Consider the following 17,500-nt stretch of genomic DNA (forward strand, 5'->3'; position numbering starts at 1 on the left):
TGTGTGACTCTATTGTATCATCAGTGTGTGTGTTGTTGTGATGTGTGACTCTATTGTATCATCAGTGTGTGTGTTGTTGTGATGTGTGACTGTATTGTATCATCAGTGTGTGTGTTGTTGTGATGTGTGACTCTATTGTATCATCAGTGTGTGTGTTGTTGTGATGTGTGACTCTATTGTATCATCAGTGTGTGTGTTGTTGTGATGTGACTCTATTGTATCATCACTGTGTGTGTTGTTGTGATGTGTGACTCTATTGTATCATCAGTGTGTGTGTTGTTGTGATGTGACTCTATTGTATCATCAGTGTGTGTGTTGTTGTGATGTGTGACTCTATTGTATCATCAGTGTGTGTGTTGTTGTGATGTGTGACTCTATTGTGTCATCAGTGTGTGTGTGTTGTTGTGATGTGTGACTCTATTGTATCATAAGTGTGTTGTTGTGATGTGTGACTCTATTGTATCATCAGTGTGTGTTTGTTCTCAGCAGGTCTCTTTCGGGAAATTGTTTTTTTCCAATAGCAACAGCAAATACAGCAATTTTTCATTAAAAAAAATCAAAATAAAACAAGAACAAGAACAAAGAGAAATAAAGAGAAAGAACAAGATGATACAATCTAAGTCTAAAGATAAAGAACATAGAAAAGGATACAAAGACTAACATGGAACAGAACATCCAGATACTTTCACTCCACTCCTGCCCCCGAACTCAGAATTCTACAATCTAATAGCCCGAGGAATGAATGAGTCCCTGAGTCTATTAGTGTTGCATCATGGGAGGAGCATTCGTGCTTCATCTGCTTCTCTGCTCACTGATGACAGTGTTCAGAGGATGATGTCATCATCATGATGGACAGTAGTTTGTCCAGTGATCTCTGAACAACTGTCACCAGTGAGTCCAGCTTCATTCCAACCACAGAACCAGATCTTCTGATCAACCTGTCGACTCTCCTCCTGGACACACTTCACCACATAACCACACCCACATTAAACATAGTATTAGTTACTTGAAGTCAAAAAGAAATATTAAACATAAAGGTAAAAATTAAAATAAAAAAATCTAAAGTTACTTACAACTACTTTTCTAACTTTATAAACGATCAAGAGCATCAAGGCAGCGTCTCACTCCCTCTCAGTGAACTCATCCCTGCAGCTGTTTGCGTTTGGTGGCAATTAAAAAAAATAAAAAAATAGTTAAAGTTCTGTAATAGTAGCAGCTAAACCAGTGGATATATATATATACATATATATAAATATATACTTATATATACACGTCTTATTGGATTTTATTATTGTGTTTCACTGATTGTGTTTCTACTTTTATAAAGTTTTACCTTACCTTACTTTTGTACAACATTCATCGACCAAAGTGTGTTGTTTTTAAGTGTTTTATCTCACGTTACTTTCCAACATGTCTTCGAACATTTAGATACAAGTTCGAGTCGCACCTGCCGCGTCCAGAACCTCGGCGTCGATCCGGTCCGTCAGCATACACAGCAGCCCTGACGCTCCCTGGACCTCCTGGAGCAGGACGTCCCTCGGAACCGGCTCGCATGAGTCCCACATGCGCACCTCGCAGCTGTTGCCATGGAGACACGGAGGTCAGAGGTCAGCACGGATGGAGAGGAAGTTAAAAAAAATAACTCGCTGCAGTTTAACGAAAAACAAAGAGAAGAAGAACTTACGCTCCAGAAGAAGACAAGATGTCTAACCCCTCCTGGAGGATTTGTCTCGTGATATAAACCTTCATGTTCGTCTTGTTTGACCTTTAGATCTTTAGTTCGTGGTTCGTCGACGAGCAGGAGGAGGGTTTGTCACTTAAGTTTCTTAAGATCGTCTTGACGTCTGCGATCCAGGTCCAGGTCCAGGGAAAGTACTTCCTGGTTCGTAAGGGCGAAGTAAACCTCAAATGCAGTCTGACAGAAAGACAACACCAAAGGCGGTTGGAAATTCATTCATTCATTTTCTATCGCTTTATCCCGGGGTCGGGGTCGCGGGGAGACTGGAGTCTATCCCAGTATCATAGGGCGAGAGGCAGGGGACACCCTGGACGGGACGCCAGTCTGTAGCAGGACACACAAAGACAGACTACCATTCACACACACACTCATACCTACAGACAATTTCCCCAAAGTTCTCAATGAACCTCTGTATGTTTTTGGACTGTGGGAGGAAACCGGAGTGCCCGAAGTAAACCCGAAATATACAGTATATCACTTGAAACTTACTAGTTCGAGTCAAAGGCAAACTTTTGCCAAGTATTTTAGGACATTGCGATTTTTATTGTTCAAGGGAAATTGATCCTATGCGACCAATATTATTGAAAACACTAATTTTTAAAAGTAACATTTTTAATAAGTGAGGATATATTAGGGAAACAAATAGAAAAATAAAAGTGTAGTAATAATAATAATAAATGAAGGTTAATGACTTATGTATAAATAAATGTATAAATAAATGTATAAATACATGTTTAAATACGTAACAAAATGTAATAATTATCAATGTGTCAAAATAAATTAATGACTTTTTACAATTTTATGTATAAGTACACATTTTTGCATTTATACATTTTGACATGTATTTATACATTTTGGTAAGTATTTATACATTTATTTATACATGTATTCATACATTTATACATTTATTTATATATTTATTTATACATTTATTTATACATTTATTTATACATTTATTTATACATTTATCGTCCTTCATACATACTCTGACAAAAATTAAATAAGAAGTCATTTATTTATTTTGACATTTTGACATATTGATATTTATCCAAACATTTATTTATACATTTATACATTTATTTATATATTTATTTATACATTTATTTATACATTTATCATCCTTCATACATTCTCTGACAAAAATTAAATAAGAAGTAATTTATTTATTTTGACATTTTGACATATTGATATTTATCCAAACATTTATTTATACATTTATACATTTATTTATACCTAAGTTATTTATCATCCTTCATACATTCTTTGACAAAAATTAAACACAAAGTCATTTATTTATTATGACATTTTTACATATTGATATTTATCCAAACATTTATTTATACATTTATACATTTTGTTAGGTATTTATACATTTATTTATACATTTATTTATACATTTATTTATACATTTATTTATACACAAGTCATTTATCGTCCTTCATAATAATAATAGTATGCATGTAAGTAAGTAAGTAAGTAAGTAATATTTATTTATATAGCGCTTTTCGAGACCAGGGTCACAAAGCGCTTAAACAATCAAAACAATATTCAATAAAGTATATACTTTAAAGATCAAGATAATACTGAGAACAACACAGGAGTTCCAGAAAATCAAGGAAAAGCCTGAACAAATAGAAACATCTTAAGATGTTTCTTGAAGGAGTCAGTAGATCATCAAACACAGATGTTTCTTGAAGGAGTCAGTAGATCATCAAACACAGATGTTTCTTGAAGGAGTCAGTAGATCATCAAACACAGATGTTTCTTGAAGGAGTCAGTAGATCATCAAACACAGATGTTTCTTGAAGGAGTCAGTAGATCATCAAACACAGATGTTTCTTGAAGGAGTCAGTAGATCATCAAACACACAGATGTTTCTTGAAGGAGTCAGTAGATCATCAAACACAGATGTTTCTTGAAGGAGTCAGTAGATCATCAAACACAGATGTTTCTTGAAGGAGTCAGTAGATCATCAAACACAGATGTTTCTTGAAGGAGTCAGTAGATCATCAAACACAGATGTTTCTTGAAGGAGTCAGTAGATCATCAAACACAGATGTTTCTTGAAGGAGTCAGTAGATCATCAAACACAGATGTTTCTTGAAGGAGTCAGTAGATCATCAAACACAGATGTTTCTTGAAGGAGTCAGTAGATCCATCAAGCGCAAATATATGTGTGTATATTCAGAATCAGAAACTTTTATTGTGAGGGTTGTAAACGCAACACATGATTTTTACGTGGAATTACATGAATAAATCATTAAATAATAATGTTAATGGAATATAAAATGAATAATAAATAAAAGTAAAATATGAGGAATTACCATACAAGGCATATAAATAATGAATATATAATTAAAATGAAATATAAAACATCAAATTCAACCTATTGTATGTGTATAATATATTGATCTTTTTAGTATATTAATATATTTTTTTTATTGTGTTATATTGTATTATGTTACAATAAGTGTAGTTTGACTTTATTTTAATAATAAAAATATAAATAATTAAATGTCTTTATATATTTATACTATGTATCTCAATTATGTTAATGAGTACGTATATGTTATGTATTTATATCATTTTTACCGCGTTGATTAAATTAATTATATTACATTTTATTTAGATTTATTTAATTGAGTTTAGAAAAGAAGCAACAGTTTCCTACAATCAACCCAAACTAATATTTCTCCAGCTAAAGCGCATATTAAATGAAGAGTTAAAAAAGTCTAAAATAATAATTTGTAAAGAACCGAAGGCGCGTTAATGGTTAACAGAAGATCGCGGTCACGCGCAGACGGGGTCGCGCCTCTCAGTGACGTCACGGTGCGGGTCTCGCCTCCTCGGCTGGACTTCAGGGCGGACTACAGAGTCCTCGAGGAACAGGACGAGGAAGAGGCTTCGACGCGAGGCAGGTCTGTACTCTTGTGTGTCTCCTGTGCTGGTCCTGGTTCGGAAGGTTCGGCGAGACTCGACCGGACCTTGTTGTTGTCGTCGAGCCCAGAACATGGACGTGAAGGAACCGGTTGGTTGTGGTTCCTCACGTGTCTCTTGGATGTTCGAGAACATTTGGACGGGTCTGGTGGGTCTGGTGGGTCTGAGGGTCTGGTGGGTCTGGTGGGTGTTTCCTGTGACGTCCAGCTCTCATGATACCTTGTTAGGAAGTAGAAACTGCAGCAAAGCTTCTTGAATGTTTGGGATCAGCTGCAGTTTATTAAAGGATTTACCGGGAATTATAAATTCCTATTAAATCAAATATATTAAATAAATAAACTGCTTATTATTGGATACTTTACTTTTTTTTAATATAAAAGTCAATTTTTATTTTTTTCATTTTGAACGAATACTTTCACTTTATGATCATAAAACTCTTCAGTTAGAGATAAACAAACATGGCGTCATTTGTTTACCTGTTTGTACAGGTGTGGATTTTTTCTAACCGTGAAGAAATTCCTGGGATTCCTTAGCCAGAGCGTTGAGTGGTCTCGTAGAGTCCTGATCCAACAGATATCAATGTTTCGCAGGAGAGTCGAAGATTCTGGCTCAAGGTGTATCTTTTTTTACCTGTTTTTTACCTGTTTTTTTACCTGTTTTTTTACCTGTTTTTTACCTGTTTTTTACCTGTTTTTTTACCTGTTTTTTACCTGTTTTCCAGAAAAACAACGAGGACGTTCTGGACCAGATCCTGAAACATGGCTCTGTTGACGTTGCACCGACAACCCTCCGTCTCCACGTCCCCCGTGAGTGGACCCGTCAGATCTGGTTCTATGATCCCATCACCTCCTCCTCCCTGGTCTTCACCTCTATCTCACCCTGTTATTGATCCATCGTCTACGATCTGAACTTGTTTTCTTCTCCTCCCCCTCGACCACTCATTCTTCCTCTCTTCCCGGCTCCTTTCATTTCTCACTCTGTCTGGACTTGTCAGTCGCTCGACAGGTAAAGTTTCTCGCTCGAGTTTTCTCTCCTCCTATATGTACACGTTTTCTCTCCTCCTATATATACACGTTACTGTTGCCGCCATCTTGCTTTCTTTCGTTCTCTCCTCTCGTGATCCATGTCGTCCTTAAGTTGACAAACGAATAAACTACGTCTCATTTTCCTTCATGTTGTTGATGCTTATTGTCTAATAATATTAATAAAAACTAGTTATGATGGTTCGGTTACAAATATAGTTTATTTAATGTGTCAATGTGAAGCAAAATGAGCTGAGCCAGAAGGCAAATCCCTCTGTTTTGATGAATAACTCCTTCGAATGATGCATATAAATATACAAACGACTGGAATCAGATGAACATTTTTTAGTGCCTAGAATAAGCAGATACTGTAGAAACATAAATGTTTGATGACGTTCCCTGAAGTTGAACCAATTTAAGGAGAATTTAAAACCATTTTTACTTATCAACCAGTATAATGTACTTATAATGACGATAAGAAATTCTAATGATTTTTCTAGAATATACTTAAGAGAACTGTAGAGATAAATAATCCAAATGCTACAGTAGTTACACAATTCTAATGGTAAAAGTATCTAAAATATAAACAACACTGACACTTAATGTTGACCTTCACCTATAAGCTTGTTAGACTATAAGGAGCTTTACAAATAACCTTTACTTACTTATTTGGTATCCTATTCGCTTGTTAGCCTGTTAGCTTATTAACCTTTTAGCTTGTTGCCTATTGGTTTGTTAGCCTATTGGCTTGTTAGCCTTTTAGCTTGTTAGCGTATTGGCTTGATAGCCTTTTAGCTTGTTAGCCTTTTAGGTTGTTGCCTATTAGTTTGTTAGCCTTTTAGCTTGTTAGCGTATTGGCTTGATAGCCTTTTAGCTTGTTAGCCTTCTAGCTTATTAGCCTTTTAGCTTGTTTCCTATTAGTTTGTTAGCCTATTGGCTTGTTAGCCCTACAGCTTGTTAGCCTCTTGTCTTGATAGCCTGTTATCTTGTTAGCCTTCTAGCTTGTTAGCCTTTTAGTTTGTTGCCTATTAGTTTGTTAGCCTAATGGCTTGTTAGCCTTTAGCTTGTTAGTGTATTGGCTTAATAGCCTCTTAACTTGTTAGCGTATTGGCTTGTTAGCCTTTTAGCTTGTTAGCCTTTTAGCTTGTTGCCTATTGGCTTGATAGCCTATATATATAATAATTTAACGTTAATGCCAATTATTTTAGTTGTTTGACTCCACTAAGAAAAGCCACTTTATACTTGTTTCTAATTGTTGTAATTATGATTCTGTTTTAATTCATTTTATTATTATATTTTTTGTTTAACATCTAAACTTTTCTACAGATTCACCTAGGTGTCACTTTTACTTTCCTTTTAAGGTTCTTTTACATCTGAATTTGATCGATTAACTCTTATCTTATCTTAAAAGTCACTTCCAAGAATGGAGTTTTTTGAAGTTAAAGGAAAAGTTGCCCCTTAAGTAATTATTACAATTTGTAACTTTAATTTATTTTATTATTTATTATTTTAAAAAAAACTTTATTTTAACTGCTGTGACAACTCAACTCCTCTAACATGGTAACAATATGATCTTGTCTGATTCATGCTTTTACATTCCAGCTGCTTATCAACGTGTTCTTAACAGAAACATGTATAATTAAATAAAGAATTTAAACATCTACTGTTGCACATCTGTTTAAAGTTTTCTGTAAGCGTGAAGATTAGAATTGTAAGTCATTAAAAAAAGAGACATTCACAGTCAAAACTCGACAAAAGTTCCTCTTTCTGCAGAAGCTGAAGTGTTTGTGTAATCGCTGATAGTGTTTGAACTTCCTGCGCGACTCGTGGTCACATGACTTGTTTTTTCAAGAATCTAAAATAAAATGTCGTCTTCTTCAGGACGAGAGCAGCGAGAGGAGGGGGAGACTGCAGAAGAGGTAGACGTTCAACACATCGATTAGATACTCTGTGTGTGTGTGTACGTGTGTTTATATATAGATGTATATATATTTTGTTGTATGTACCAGTATGAAGCAAAATGAGCTGAGCCAGAAGGCAAAACCTCTGTTTTAATAAATAACTCCTTCATATAATACATATAAACATACAAAATACAAGAATCTATTGGATTGTTAGCCATTTAGCTTGTTATTCTGTTAGCTTGATATCCTGCTAGCTTGTAAGCCTGTTAGCTTGCTTGCTAGTTATCTTATTAACCTTTTAGCTTGTTATCCTGCAAGCTCATTATCCTGCGAGCCTGTTATCCTGCTAGCTTTTTAGCATGTTAGCTTGTTAGCCTATTCGTTTGTTAGCCAGCTAGCTTGTTAGCGTATTAACCTTTTAGCTTGTTATCCTGCAAGCTCATTATCCTGCTAGCCTGTTATCTTGCTAGCATTTTAGCTTGTTAGTCTCTCCATTTGTTAGCCAGCTAGCTTGTTAGCATGTTAGCTTGTTTGCCTATCCATTTTTTAGCCTGCTAGGTTGTTAGCTTATTAACCTTTTAGCTTGTTATCCCGCAAGCTCATTATCCTGCTAGCTTCTTAGCATGTTAGCTTGTTTGCCTATTCATTTGTTAGCCTGCTAGCTTGTTAGCTTATTAATCTTTTAGCTTCTTATCCTGCTAGCTTTTTAGCCTGTTAGCCTATCCACTTGCTAGCCAGCTAGCTTGTTAGCTTATTAACCTTTTAGCTTGTTATCCCACAAGCTCATTATCCTGCTAGCTTGTTAGCATGTTAGCTTGTTTGCCTATCCATTTGTTAGCCTGCTAGCTTGTTAGCTTATTAACCTTTTAACTTGTTATCCCGCAAGCTCATTATCCTGCTAGCTTCTTAGCATGTTAGCTTGTTTGCCTATTCATTTGTTAGCCTGCTAGCTTGTTAGCTTATTAATCTTTTAGCTTCTTATCCTGCTAGCTTTTTAGCCTGTTAGCCTATCCACTTGCTAGCCTGCTAGCTTGTTAGCTTATTCATCTTTTAGCTTCTTATCCTGCTAGCTTTTTAGCCTGTTAGCCTATCCACTTGCTAGCCTGCTAGGTTGTTAGCTTATTAGCCGTTTAGCCTGTTATCCTGCTAGCTTGTTTGCCTGTTAGCTTGTTAGCACGCATGAGTTCTCGGGTTTAAGCGGCAGAATGACGGAGGTGGATGTGCAGGGAGAGCTTCGCTCTGGTCAAAGGCGCCGTGGTCCTGCTGGAAGAAGACGGTGTTCGTGAGACAAGACCTCCTCAGAAGGAGGAGGAGAGCAGGTCGTCGGACAAACAGCACAGATATCTTCACTCCATGCTGGAGCACCTGAGGCCGGAGGACAACATCAAGCTGGTGATCAGACCTTCTCTTCTGATGAAGAAGGAAGCGTTAGACAATAACAAGTTTATTTTGGTTCCTGTTGTTTCCTGTGGTGCAGGCGGTGCAGCTGGAGTCGTCCAGCACGGCCAGGGTCCGGTACCTGATCGTGGTCTCCACCCTCGACAACAAGCACGAGAGCGTCCTGCTGGGCATGGACTTCCCCGACTCGCTCAGGTTTGTGTGAAGACCATGTGGTGGTCGGACCTGCTCTCTGATGACCCGCCTCTCGTCCTCAGCCACCAGTGCACCATCGGGCTGGTTCTGCCCATCTGGAGCGACACGCAGGTCTATCTGGACGGGGACGGGTGAGTCTGGATCTGAAGGCCTGGACTTGAAGGTTCTGGCGTGTGAACGACTCTATTTCTGGAGATGAGTCACCGAGCGTGAATTCATGCTCCAGTTTCTCAGAGCAGGGATTGTTTTTGTTACGAAATCATTGACGTTTCTGTGGAAGTTTATCAGTGACTTTAACTAAATATAACATTACAAGAGTCTAAACTTGGAATGTATTTATTTTGCATGTTTTTTATGCATTCAACTACTTTTTTATTTAATAAAGAAATACTTTATCAAAGAAACATATGGTTTAAATCCAATACAAATGTTGGTATAATAGTCTCTTTTTTATATGTAAAGAAGAAAATGCTTTCACTTATTATCCAATTATATTTTTGAATAGTTAATTTAAAATATATATATATGTGTATATATATATATATATATATACATGTATGTATGTATGTATAATGTAAGGTTCATAAAAATGTATTAAATAATTATATAAATAATACAAATATTTTCAGAATTAATGAATTACATAGAGTTTAATATTCTTATTCTAATAATGTTTTTTCTTTATAAATTCAATCTTTTTTTTTTAAATTCATAGCCTTTGAAATTCAATAGAATTTAAAATATCAAACTGTTAAGTATCATAATGTCACATGATTAGTAGAAAGTTTGAACAAGTACTCAGTACTACTTAATGTGGTTGTTTGTGTTTTTTTTAGCATTTAGTAATTGTATTGAATTCCGATTTTTTTTTTATGATTTAATTTAAAAAAGGATAATATTTACAGTGAATGTTTTTTGTTCTTTAAACATAGTTTAATATTCTTATAACAATAATTCAAAAACACATTTTCAGTCATTTAATATTTTTATATGATCGAACGAATCTGCAAATAATGGGACGAACAGACGATCACGTGACTGTTTGATCCAGTAGCTCGGTGCTCTGTTGCTTTTGTCTGGTGACTCTATTATACCCACATTTTTATATTGAATTTAAAAAATTGAATTTAGATTTTTTTTTTTTAATTATTGGATTTAGAAGATCAAACTCTGTGTAAAAAAAAATTTAACAATAATGATAATAAAAATAAAAACCCTTTTTTTTAGAAAATATTTGTATTTCAGTTACAAATTCAACCTTTTACTATATAAATTATTGAGTTAAATGATTAAAAAATAATAATTTAATTATTTTAAAAATAATCAAATTTAAAAATCTACAAATTTAAAAATACTGAATTATTGGATTTAGAAGATCAAACTCTGTGCATTAAAAAAAATTATTCATATTGAAAATAAAATTATATTAATTGAGTTATTAAATAAAAACAACTTTGGTGTTTCTGAACTGCTTGATGAAAAGGGAGTACCCGAGGTAAACCCCTGCACAGGGAGAACATATCAACTCACACAGAAAAGCAGCAGAAATAATATGATATTAATGTATTTGTTTGTGACATAAAACTATGATCACGACTTAAAACAACTTTGATCTGAGTGTGTGTTTGTGTGTTTATGTTTATGTTTGTGTTTGTTCTTGTTGGTCCACAGAGGCTTCAGCGTCTCCTCAGCAGAAGAAACCAGGATCTTCAAGCCCGTCTCCATGCAGACCATGTGGTGAGTGAAGCTCGCCCGCACGTCGCACGCGCACAAAACCGCCTCTTGACAGCGGCCACCGTGTGGACAAAGGTCGGTACTGCAGGTCCTGCACAGCTGCTGCGAGCGCGCCGTCACCGCCGCGCTCATCCCCGGTTCCGGCCTGGAGTGGGCTCAGCACTACCACCGGAACATCGAGTCCGACCGCACCAGTCTCAACGAGTGGGAGGCCATGGACGACCTGGTGTCGGTCAGGAAGGACAGCGCGGATCACGCGTGAGTGTGTCGCAGTGAAAGCACCTAAACACACTTTCCCACGAGACATGAGACACACACACATGAACAACTAATGACCACAGCCGTCTTGGTGAGCTCCCATGATGCCTTTCTACACACTGCTCTATTTAGTGACGTCTGATTGGTAGATACGTTGCTATGTCAAAATTAATTGAGAGCTGTGATTGGTTGGCTGGGCGGCAAAGCTTTATGAGAGCTGATTATGTCACCGTTACTCAGAGGGTTGTTGAGAGGGATGTTAAGGTTGATTGGGGGGGTCAGCTGTGATCCAGTTTCCATCCGTCATGTGTCACGGTCGTCGGTGTCGTCTCGGGTCACTGTTGCCATGACGACCACACCAGTCCGAAAATCTTCGACTCAGAACTCACGAACTTTTCCGTGTCAAAGTTCAAACGTATGGAGAAGGAAAAGGGCGTGAAAAAGATCGCACACATTTGAATCAGTATTGATCAACAATTAACACACTTGTGTTTGTAGTTCAATAAATGGATGTTAAATTATTCACAAACTTAGAAATATGTTTCTAACTCAGCAAACCGATGATGTTTGTTTATTAAGATCGTTTGATGACGAACATTTTAATCTGATTTTTCACACAATGTAGAAGAAGATGTGAAGAAATCATGAGTTTTTATGAAACAACGAAGGAAACGATTCACGTCTGATCATGTGATCACATGACCGGAGATAATGTCCTCGAGAACACGCTCGTGTAAATGTCACATGATTTGTACTTTGTAAACAAAAACACTTTCATTCTAATAAATGTAACGAGAATATGTGTGTTGTGCGGGTGAGCCGTAGATCATCCATCCATCCATCCATCCATACATCCATCCATACATCCATACATCCATACATCCATACATCCATCCAATAATACATACATCCATACATCCATCCATCCATCCAACAATACATCCATCCATCCATCCAACAATACATCCATCCATCCATCCAACAATACACCCATCCATCCATCCAACAATACACCCATCCATCCATCCAACAATACATCCATCCATCCATCCATCCATCCAACAATACATCCATCCATCCATCCAACAATACATCCATCCATCCATCAACAATACATCCATCCATCCATCAACAATCCATCCATCCAACAATACATCCGTCCATCCATCCAACAATACATCCATATATCCATCCATACAACAATACATCCATCCATCCATTCATCCAACAATACATCATCCATCCAACAATACATCCATCCATCCATCCAACAATACATCCATCCATCCATCCAACAATACATCCATCCATCCATCCAACAATACGTCCATCCATCCATCCATCCATCCATCCATCCATCCATCCAACAATACATCCATCCATCCATCCATCCATCCATCCGTCCATCCAACAATACGTCCATCCATCCATCCATCCATCCATCCATCCATCCATCCATCCATCCATCCATCCATCCATCCATCCATCCATCCATCCATCCATCCAACAATACATCCATCCATCCATCCAACAATACGTCCATCCATCCATCCATCCATCCATCCATCCATCCATCCATCCATCCATCCATCCAACAATACATCCATCCATCCATCCATCCATCCAACAATACGTCCATCCATCCATCCATCCATCCATCCAACAATACATCCATCCATCCATCAATCACTCTTTTTAAGTTACTTTTATTCTTGTTAAACTTAAAGATGTTTTTGAAATAAGTCGTCTCCGTTAAAGTATTCGTGTTAATAAATGTACATATAAAGTATAAACATTTACATCAGAGTCGTCTGAACTCATTTAGTTTGATTTGTGTCAGAAATGTTTAAAATATAAACTGTAAATCCAGTTTGAATTCCATGTTTTGTTTTTTTAATAAACTGAGGATTGAAACATGATTGACATATTTAAATGAGGGCTCGGAAAGGGATGAACCCGCCTGCCGTGAAGGGAAAGTGCTTGGATTCAAACTTCTGAACGTTTGTGCGTCATTTTCTGCGTGTTTTTTTTAGTAGGTAATCAATGCAGGTCCTGGTTCGTGGTCGTTCTCTGAGCCGCGTGGAATGACGTCGTCTCTCGTTCGCAGGTCAGAAGACGAGGCGTCCAAGGAGAGGATCATCAAGGAGAACCTGAGGGACATCTTGAGGAGCGAGGACCTGGACAACCTCACGTCGAAGATGGTGAGAGTCGTGAAGGTCGTCCGGCGTCGTTTTCTCAGACGTTCCATGGTTCCAGGTCCACACGGCGCTCAAGTCCAAGATGGGATTCGACCTGAGACCCTTCAAAGAGTTCATCGACAACGAGACCCTGGTCACCATGGCCCAGATGGACAAGCCCTCCAGGATCTTCGACTATCTGTATCTGGTGAGTGTGTCACGTGACTTCCTGTTCCTGCAGCGAGTCCAGCTTCACGTTCCTCGACTCTTCTCGTCCACAGGGTTCCGAGTGGAACGCGGCCAACTTCGAGGAGCTGCAGAAGAACAAGTAACTCGAAGCGTTTGGATCGTCGCTCGACGTTTGTCTGAACGTTTTGTTCTGGTTCCGTCAGCGTCGGCTACATCCTGAACGTGACCAGAGAGATCGACAACTTCTTCCCAGAATCCTTCACCTACATGAACATCCGCGTGTACGACGTGGAGGCGTCCGACCTTCTGTCGCACTGGTCCGACACCTACAAGTTCATCAACACGGCCAGGTACGAGAAGAACCAGAAGAACTTCTTTAACTGGGTCAATTATTTCTCGGCCCCCTAGTGTTAGCGCCGAGTATTACATGTCAAACTTGTTTATTAAGAGTTATTTAAAGGTGTAAAGAAGTTAAAATGAACAAATATTTGCTTTTATGAAAGTATGTCAGTGTCGTTTGATCATACAAATGTAGACATTTATTTAAATGTGGGTCTTTTTTTTAGCATTAAGTAATTGTAATAATAATAATAACAATAATAAAATAAAAACACTTTTATTTTGAAAATATTTTTATTTCAGTTACAAATTCAACCTTTTACTATATAAATGATTGCATTAAATGAGTAAAAAATAATTATTTAATTCTTGAAAATAAATATAAATTCAAATTTAAAAGTCTACAAATTAAAAAATATTGAATTTAGTAATTGTATTGAATTAAATATTTTTTAATATATAATAATAATTTAATTTTTTAAAAAATTCAAAGTGAATGGATTTTTCTTTAAACATAGTATAATATTCTTATTACAATAATTCAATATTTATACGTGATCGAACTTTCGAATTAAAAAAAACATTAATTAAAAAATATCGAATTTAGTTTGTTTTTTAATTATTGGAATTTGAATATCAAACTTTATGTGTAAAAAAAAATAAAAATGATAATAATAAAAAATAAAATAAAAAACTTTCATTCTGAAAATATATTATCTCAGTTACAGATTCAACCTTTTACTAAAGAAATGATTGAATTAAATGATGACTTAATGCTTACAAATATATATATTTAAACGATATAATTTAAAAATGTACAACATTTTAATTGCATAATAAATTAAATACTTCATAATTTGACCTGGAAACTTCAAAGATTCCTCTCAGTACTTTGTCTCATTACAAGTGTAAACAGGAAGTCACATGACTCTGTGACCCACAGGAAGAGCGGTCAGGCGGTGCTGGTCCACTGTAAGATGGGCGTGTCTCGCTCGGCGTCCACCGTCATCGCCTACGCCATGAAGCAGCAGCGCTGGCCGCTGGACGTGGCGCTGTCCTACGTCCAGGAGCGCCGCTCCGTGGTCAAGCCCAACGACGGCTTCCTGCGGCAGCTGCAGACCTACGTGGGCATCGTCACCGCCAGGTCTGACCCGGGTCACCCTCAGCGTGTCCACGTCATCGCTTCACGCCTGCTTTCTGCTGCAGTCAGCATCGCAACAGCGCCCTCTGGAGGAGGAAGTCTCGAGACCAGCGGCAGAAGTCTGAGCGAAGAGAGGAGGAAGAGAAGCAGGAAAAGGAAGAGAAGAAGAAGGAGGAAGAAGAGGAGGAGGAGGAGGAAGAAGAGGAGGAGGACACTGAGAGTTCAGAGGAGGAGTCGGATGGAGAAGCAGAGGTAAAAGCAGCAGATTATGCATTAAATATAAATAATATATATAACATTAAATCAGTGTGAAAATGTCATGAATTGTGTGAGAGGAAGTAGAGCAAAAATAAAAGCACCAACTGGCCTTTCAAAATAAACCAAAATTAAGCAAAGAAATTAGAATATTTTACTCCTATTGTAAATAAATGTAACTGTAACCAGACATGAAGTCAAAATGGATATAATGGAAGTAAATCAGTCGCGTCATAATTTAGAATGAATTATACATTTGTTAATTTATTGAAAAGTTGTTGTTTTTTTAAGCGTTGAATTTAATTATTTTGAGCAATTTAATTCTAATTTATATATATTTAAAGGCTGAAATTGTCCAAATATTTTTACACACAGTTTTTTATATATTTTAACTCGAATAATTCAAAGATTAATGATTTAACTTTTATAGAAACATTTCTACGTTGAAGGCTATGATTAAAAGAACATTTATTATATTTAATTAATAATATTGTATTATTTTGTTGTTTCTTTTTAAACAAAAAATGTTGCTATTGTTTGTTGACATTATTATATCAAATTAAAAAAGGCAACAAATATAAATAAAAACTCTGTACTGGTGGAACTATTATATTGAATTTAAAAGACTGTGGATTAAAAAAAATGGAATTTAAAAAATATTATTTTTAATTATTATATTTAAAATATCATAAAAAATTATTCATTTTAAAACAATTCAATTAAAAAAATGTATATTATTTTGAAAAACACAATTACATTCTTAAAATATAAAAATGTTTGAACGTAATTATTAAAACATACAATTCAATGCTTAAGAAAACAACCACATTAAATAAAAAAATAAATTATTTAATATTCTGGTGACACTGATATACTTTTTTAAGAGCTTGTTTGGCGCCATTTTGAGGTGAAAGTTGAAGATTTGACTTAAATAGTTTAAAAAAGCAGAGTAACTCTGAGTAATGCCTCCCTCTAGCGGTGGATTACTGTATTACAACATTTCCAATAGACGTTTGAACTTCTATCTTTGTCATAATAATAAAAATAAAAGAAAACACTTTAACTTCATGTCTTCTCACTCAGGTGTTCCACGAGGATGAACCCGAACAGGACCAGGACGACTCGGGACCGACCGGCACCAGCCCGGAGATCACGGTCACGCAGCCTGACGCGGTAGATCTCGTCGTACGTTTTCACGCTCGTGTCCGTGACCTTTGAACCCGTGATGTGTTTCAGGCGCCGCCGCCGCCGTCCGTGAACCGCAGCGGCAGAATGAACCTGTTCTCGCTCATGCAGTCCATCAGCGAGCTGGACGACCTGCCGAGCGCTCAGGTGAGGAGTGTGTGTGCTTATGTGTTTATGTGTGTGTGTGTGTGTGTGTGTGTGTGTGTGTGTGTGTGTGTGTGTGTGTGTGTGTGTGTGTGTGTGTGTGTGTGTGTGTGTGTGTGTGTGTGTGTGTGTGTGTGTGTGTGTGTGTGTGTGTGTGTGTGTGTGTGTGTGTGTGTGTGTGTGTGTGTGTGTGTGTGTGAGTGTGTGCTTATGTGTTTATGTGAGTGTGTGTGTGTTTATGTGAGTGTGTGTGTGAGTGTGCTTGTGTGTGTGTGTGAGTGTGCGTGCGTGCGTGCTTATGTGTTTATGAGAGTGTGTGTGTGTGTGTGTGAGTGTGTGCTTATGTGTTTATGAGAGTGTGTGTGTGTGAGTGTGTGCTTATGTGTTTATGAGAGTGTGTGTGAGTGTGCGTGTGTGTGTGTGTGAGTGTGCGTGTGTGCTTATGTGTTTATGAGAGTGTGTGTGAGTGTGCGTGTGTGTGTGTGTGTGTGTGTGAGTGTGCGTGTGTGCTTATGTGTTTATGAGAGTGTGTGTGAGTGTGCGTGTGTGTGTGTGTGTGAGTGTGCGTGTGTGCTTATGTGTTTATGAGAGTGTGTGTGAGTGTGAGTGTGTGCTTATGTGTTTATGAGAGTGTGTGTGTGTGTGTGTGTGAGAGTGTGCGTGTGCGAGTGTGTGTGAGTGTGCGTGTGAGTGTGCGTGCGTGCTTATGTGTTTATGAGAGTGTGAGTGTGCGTGCGTGCTTATGTGTTTATGAGAGTGTGTGTGTGTGTGTGTGTGAGTGTGCGAGTGTGCGTGTGTGTGAGTGTGCGTGTGAGTGTGCGTGTGTGCTTATGTGTTTATGAGAGTGTGTGTGTGAGTGTGAGTGTGTGCTTATGTGTTTATGA

General features: G+C 37.3%; 2 protein-coding genes across 3 annotated transcripts in view; one reads left to right on the forward strand and one right to left on the reverse strand.

The window, feature by feature from the left end:
• grhpra (glyoxylate reductase/hydroxypyruvate reductase a) overlaps positions 1 to 1,749 on the reverse strand; it is a 10,216-nt gene extending 8,467 nt beyond the window's left edge. The window contains exons 1-2 of the mRNA XM_087798884.1: positions 1,685 to 1,749; positions 1,448 to 1,578 (exon numbers count right to left, since the gene is read on the reverse strand). Of these exons, the coding sequence (XP_087655010.1) occupies positions 1,448 to 1,578; positions 1,685 to 1,749 (196 nt within the window). The remainder of the gene's footprint in view (positions 1 to 1,447; positions 1,579 to 1,684) is intronic.
• A 2,774-nt stretch (positions 1,750 to 4,523) lies between these two features.
• The window catches only part of LOC148072439 (protein phosphatase Slingshot homolog 3), a 15,472-nt gene continuing 2,495 nt past the window's right edge, over positions 4,524 to 17,500 (forward strand). Inside the window, exons 1-16 of one of the 2 annotated variants that reach the window (XM_087799164.1) lie at positions 4,524 to 4,656; positions 5,397 to 5,481; positions 7,579 to 7,616; positions 8,828 to 8,993; positions 9,079 to 9,194; positions 9,257 to 9,325; positions 10,866 to 10,931; positions 11,004 to 11,186; positions 13,294 to 13,387; positions 13,443 to 13,571; positions 13,645 to 13,691; positions 13,756 to 13,902; positions 14,835 to 15,035; positions 15,098 to 15,284; positions 16,371 to 16,460; positions 16,524 to 16,619. In XM_087799164.1, coding sequence (XP_087655290.1) covers positions 5,434 to 5,481; positions 7,579 to 7,616; positions 8,828 to 8,993; positions 9,079 to 9,194; positions 9,257 to 9,325; positions 10,866 to 10,931; positions 11,004 to 11,186; positions 13,294 to 13,387; positions 13,443 to 13,571; positions 13,645 to 13,691; positions 13,756 to 13,902; positions 14,835 to 15,035; positions 15,098 to 15,284; positions 16,371 to 16,460; positions 16,524 to 16,619 — 1,677 coding nt within the window. In that variant the 5' untranslated portion in view covers positions 4,524 to 4,656; positions 5,397 to 5,433. Of the gene's footprint in view, positions 4,657 to 4,813; positions 5,290 to 5,396; positions 5,482 to 7,578; positions 7,617 to 8,827; positions 8,994 to 9,078; positions 9,195 to 9,256; positions 9,326 to 10,865; positions 10,932 to 11,003; positions 11,187 to 13,293; positions 13,388 to 13,442; positions 13,572 to 13,644; positions 13,692 to 13,755; positions 13,903 to 14,834; positions 15,036 to 15,097; positions 15,285 to 16,370; positions 16,461 to 16,523; positions 16,620 to 17,500 lie in introns of those variants that run through there. The other variant, XM_087799165.1, reaches the window with a different exon arrangement.

Source organism: Callionymus lyra, chromosome 9 (genome assembly GCF_982586985.1).
Source record: "Callionymus lyra chromosome 9, fCalLyr1.hap1.1, whole genome shotgun sequence".
Taxonomy (NCBI): Eukaryota; Metazoa; Chordata; class Actinopteri; order Syngnathiformes; family Callionymidae; genus Callionymus; species Callionymus lyra.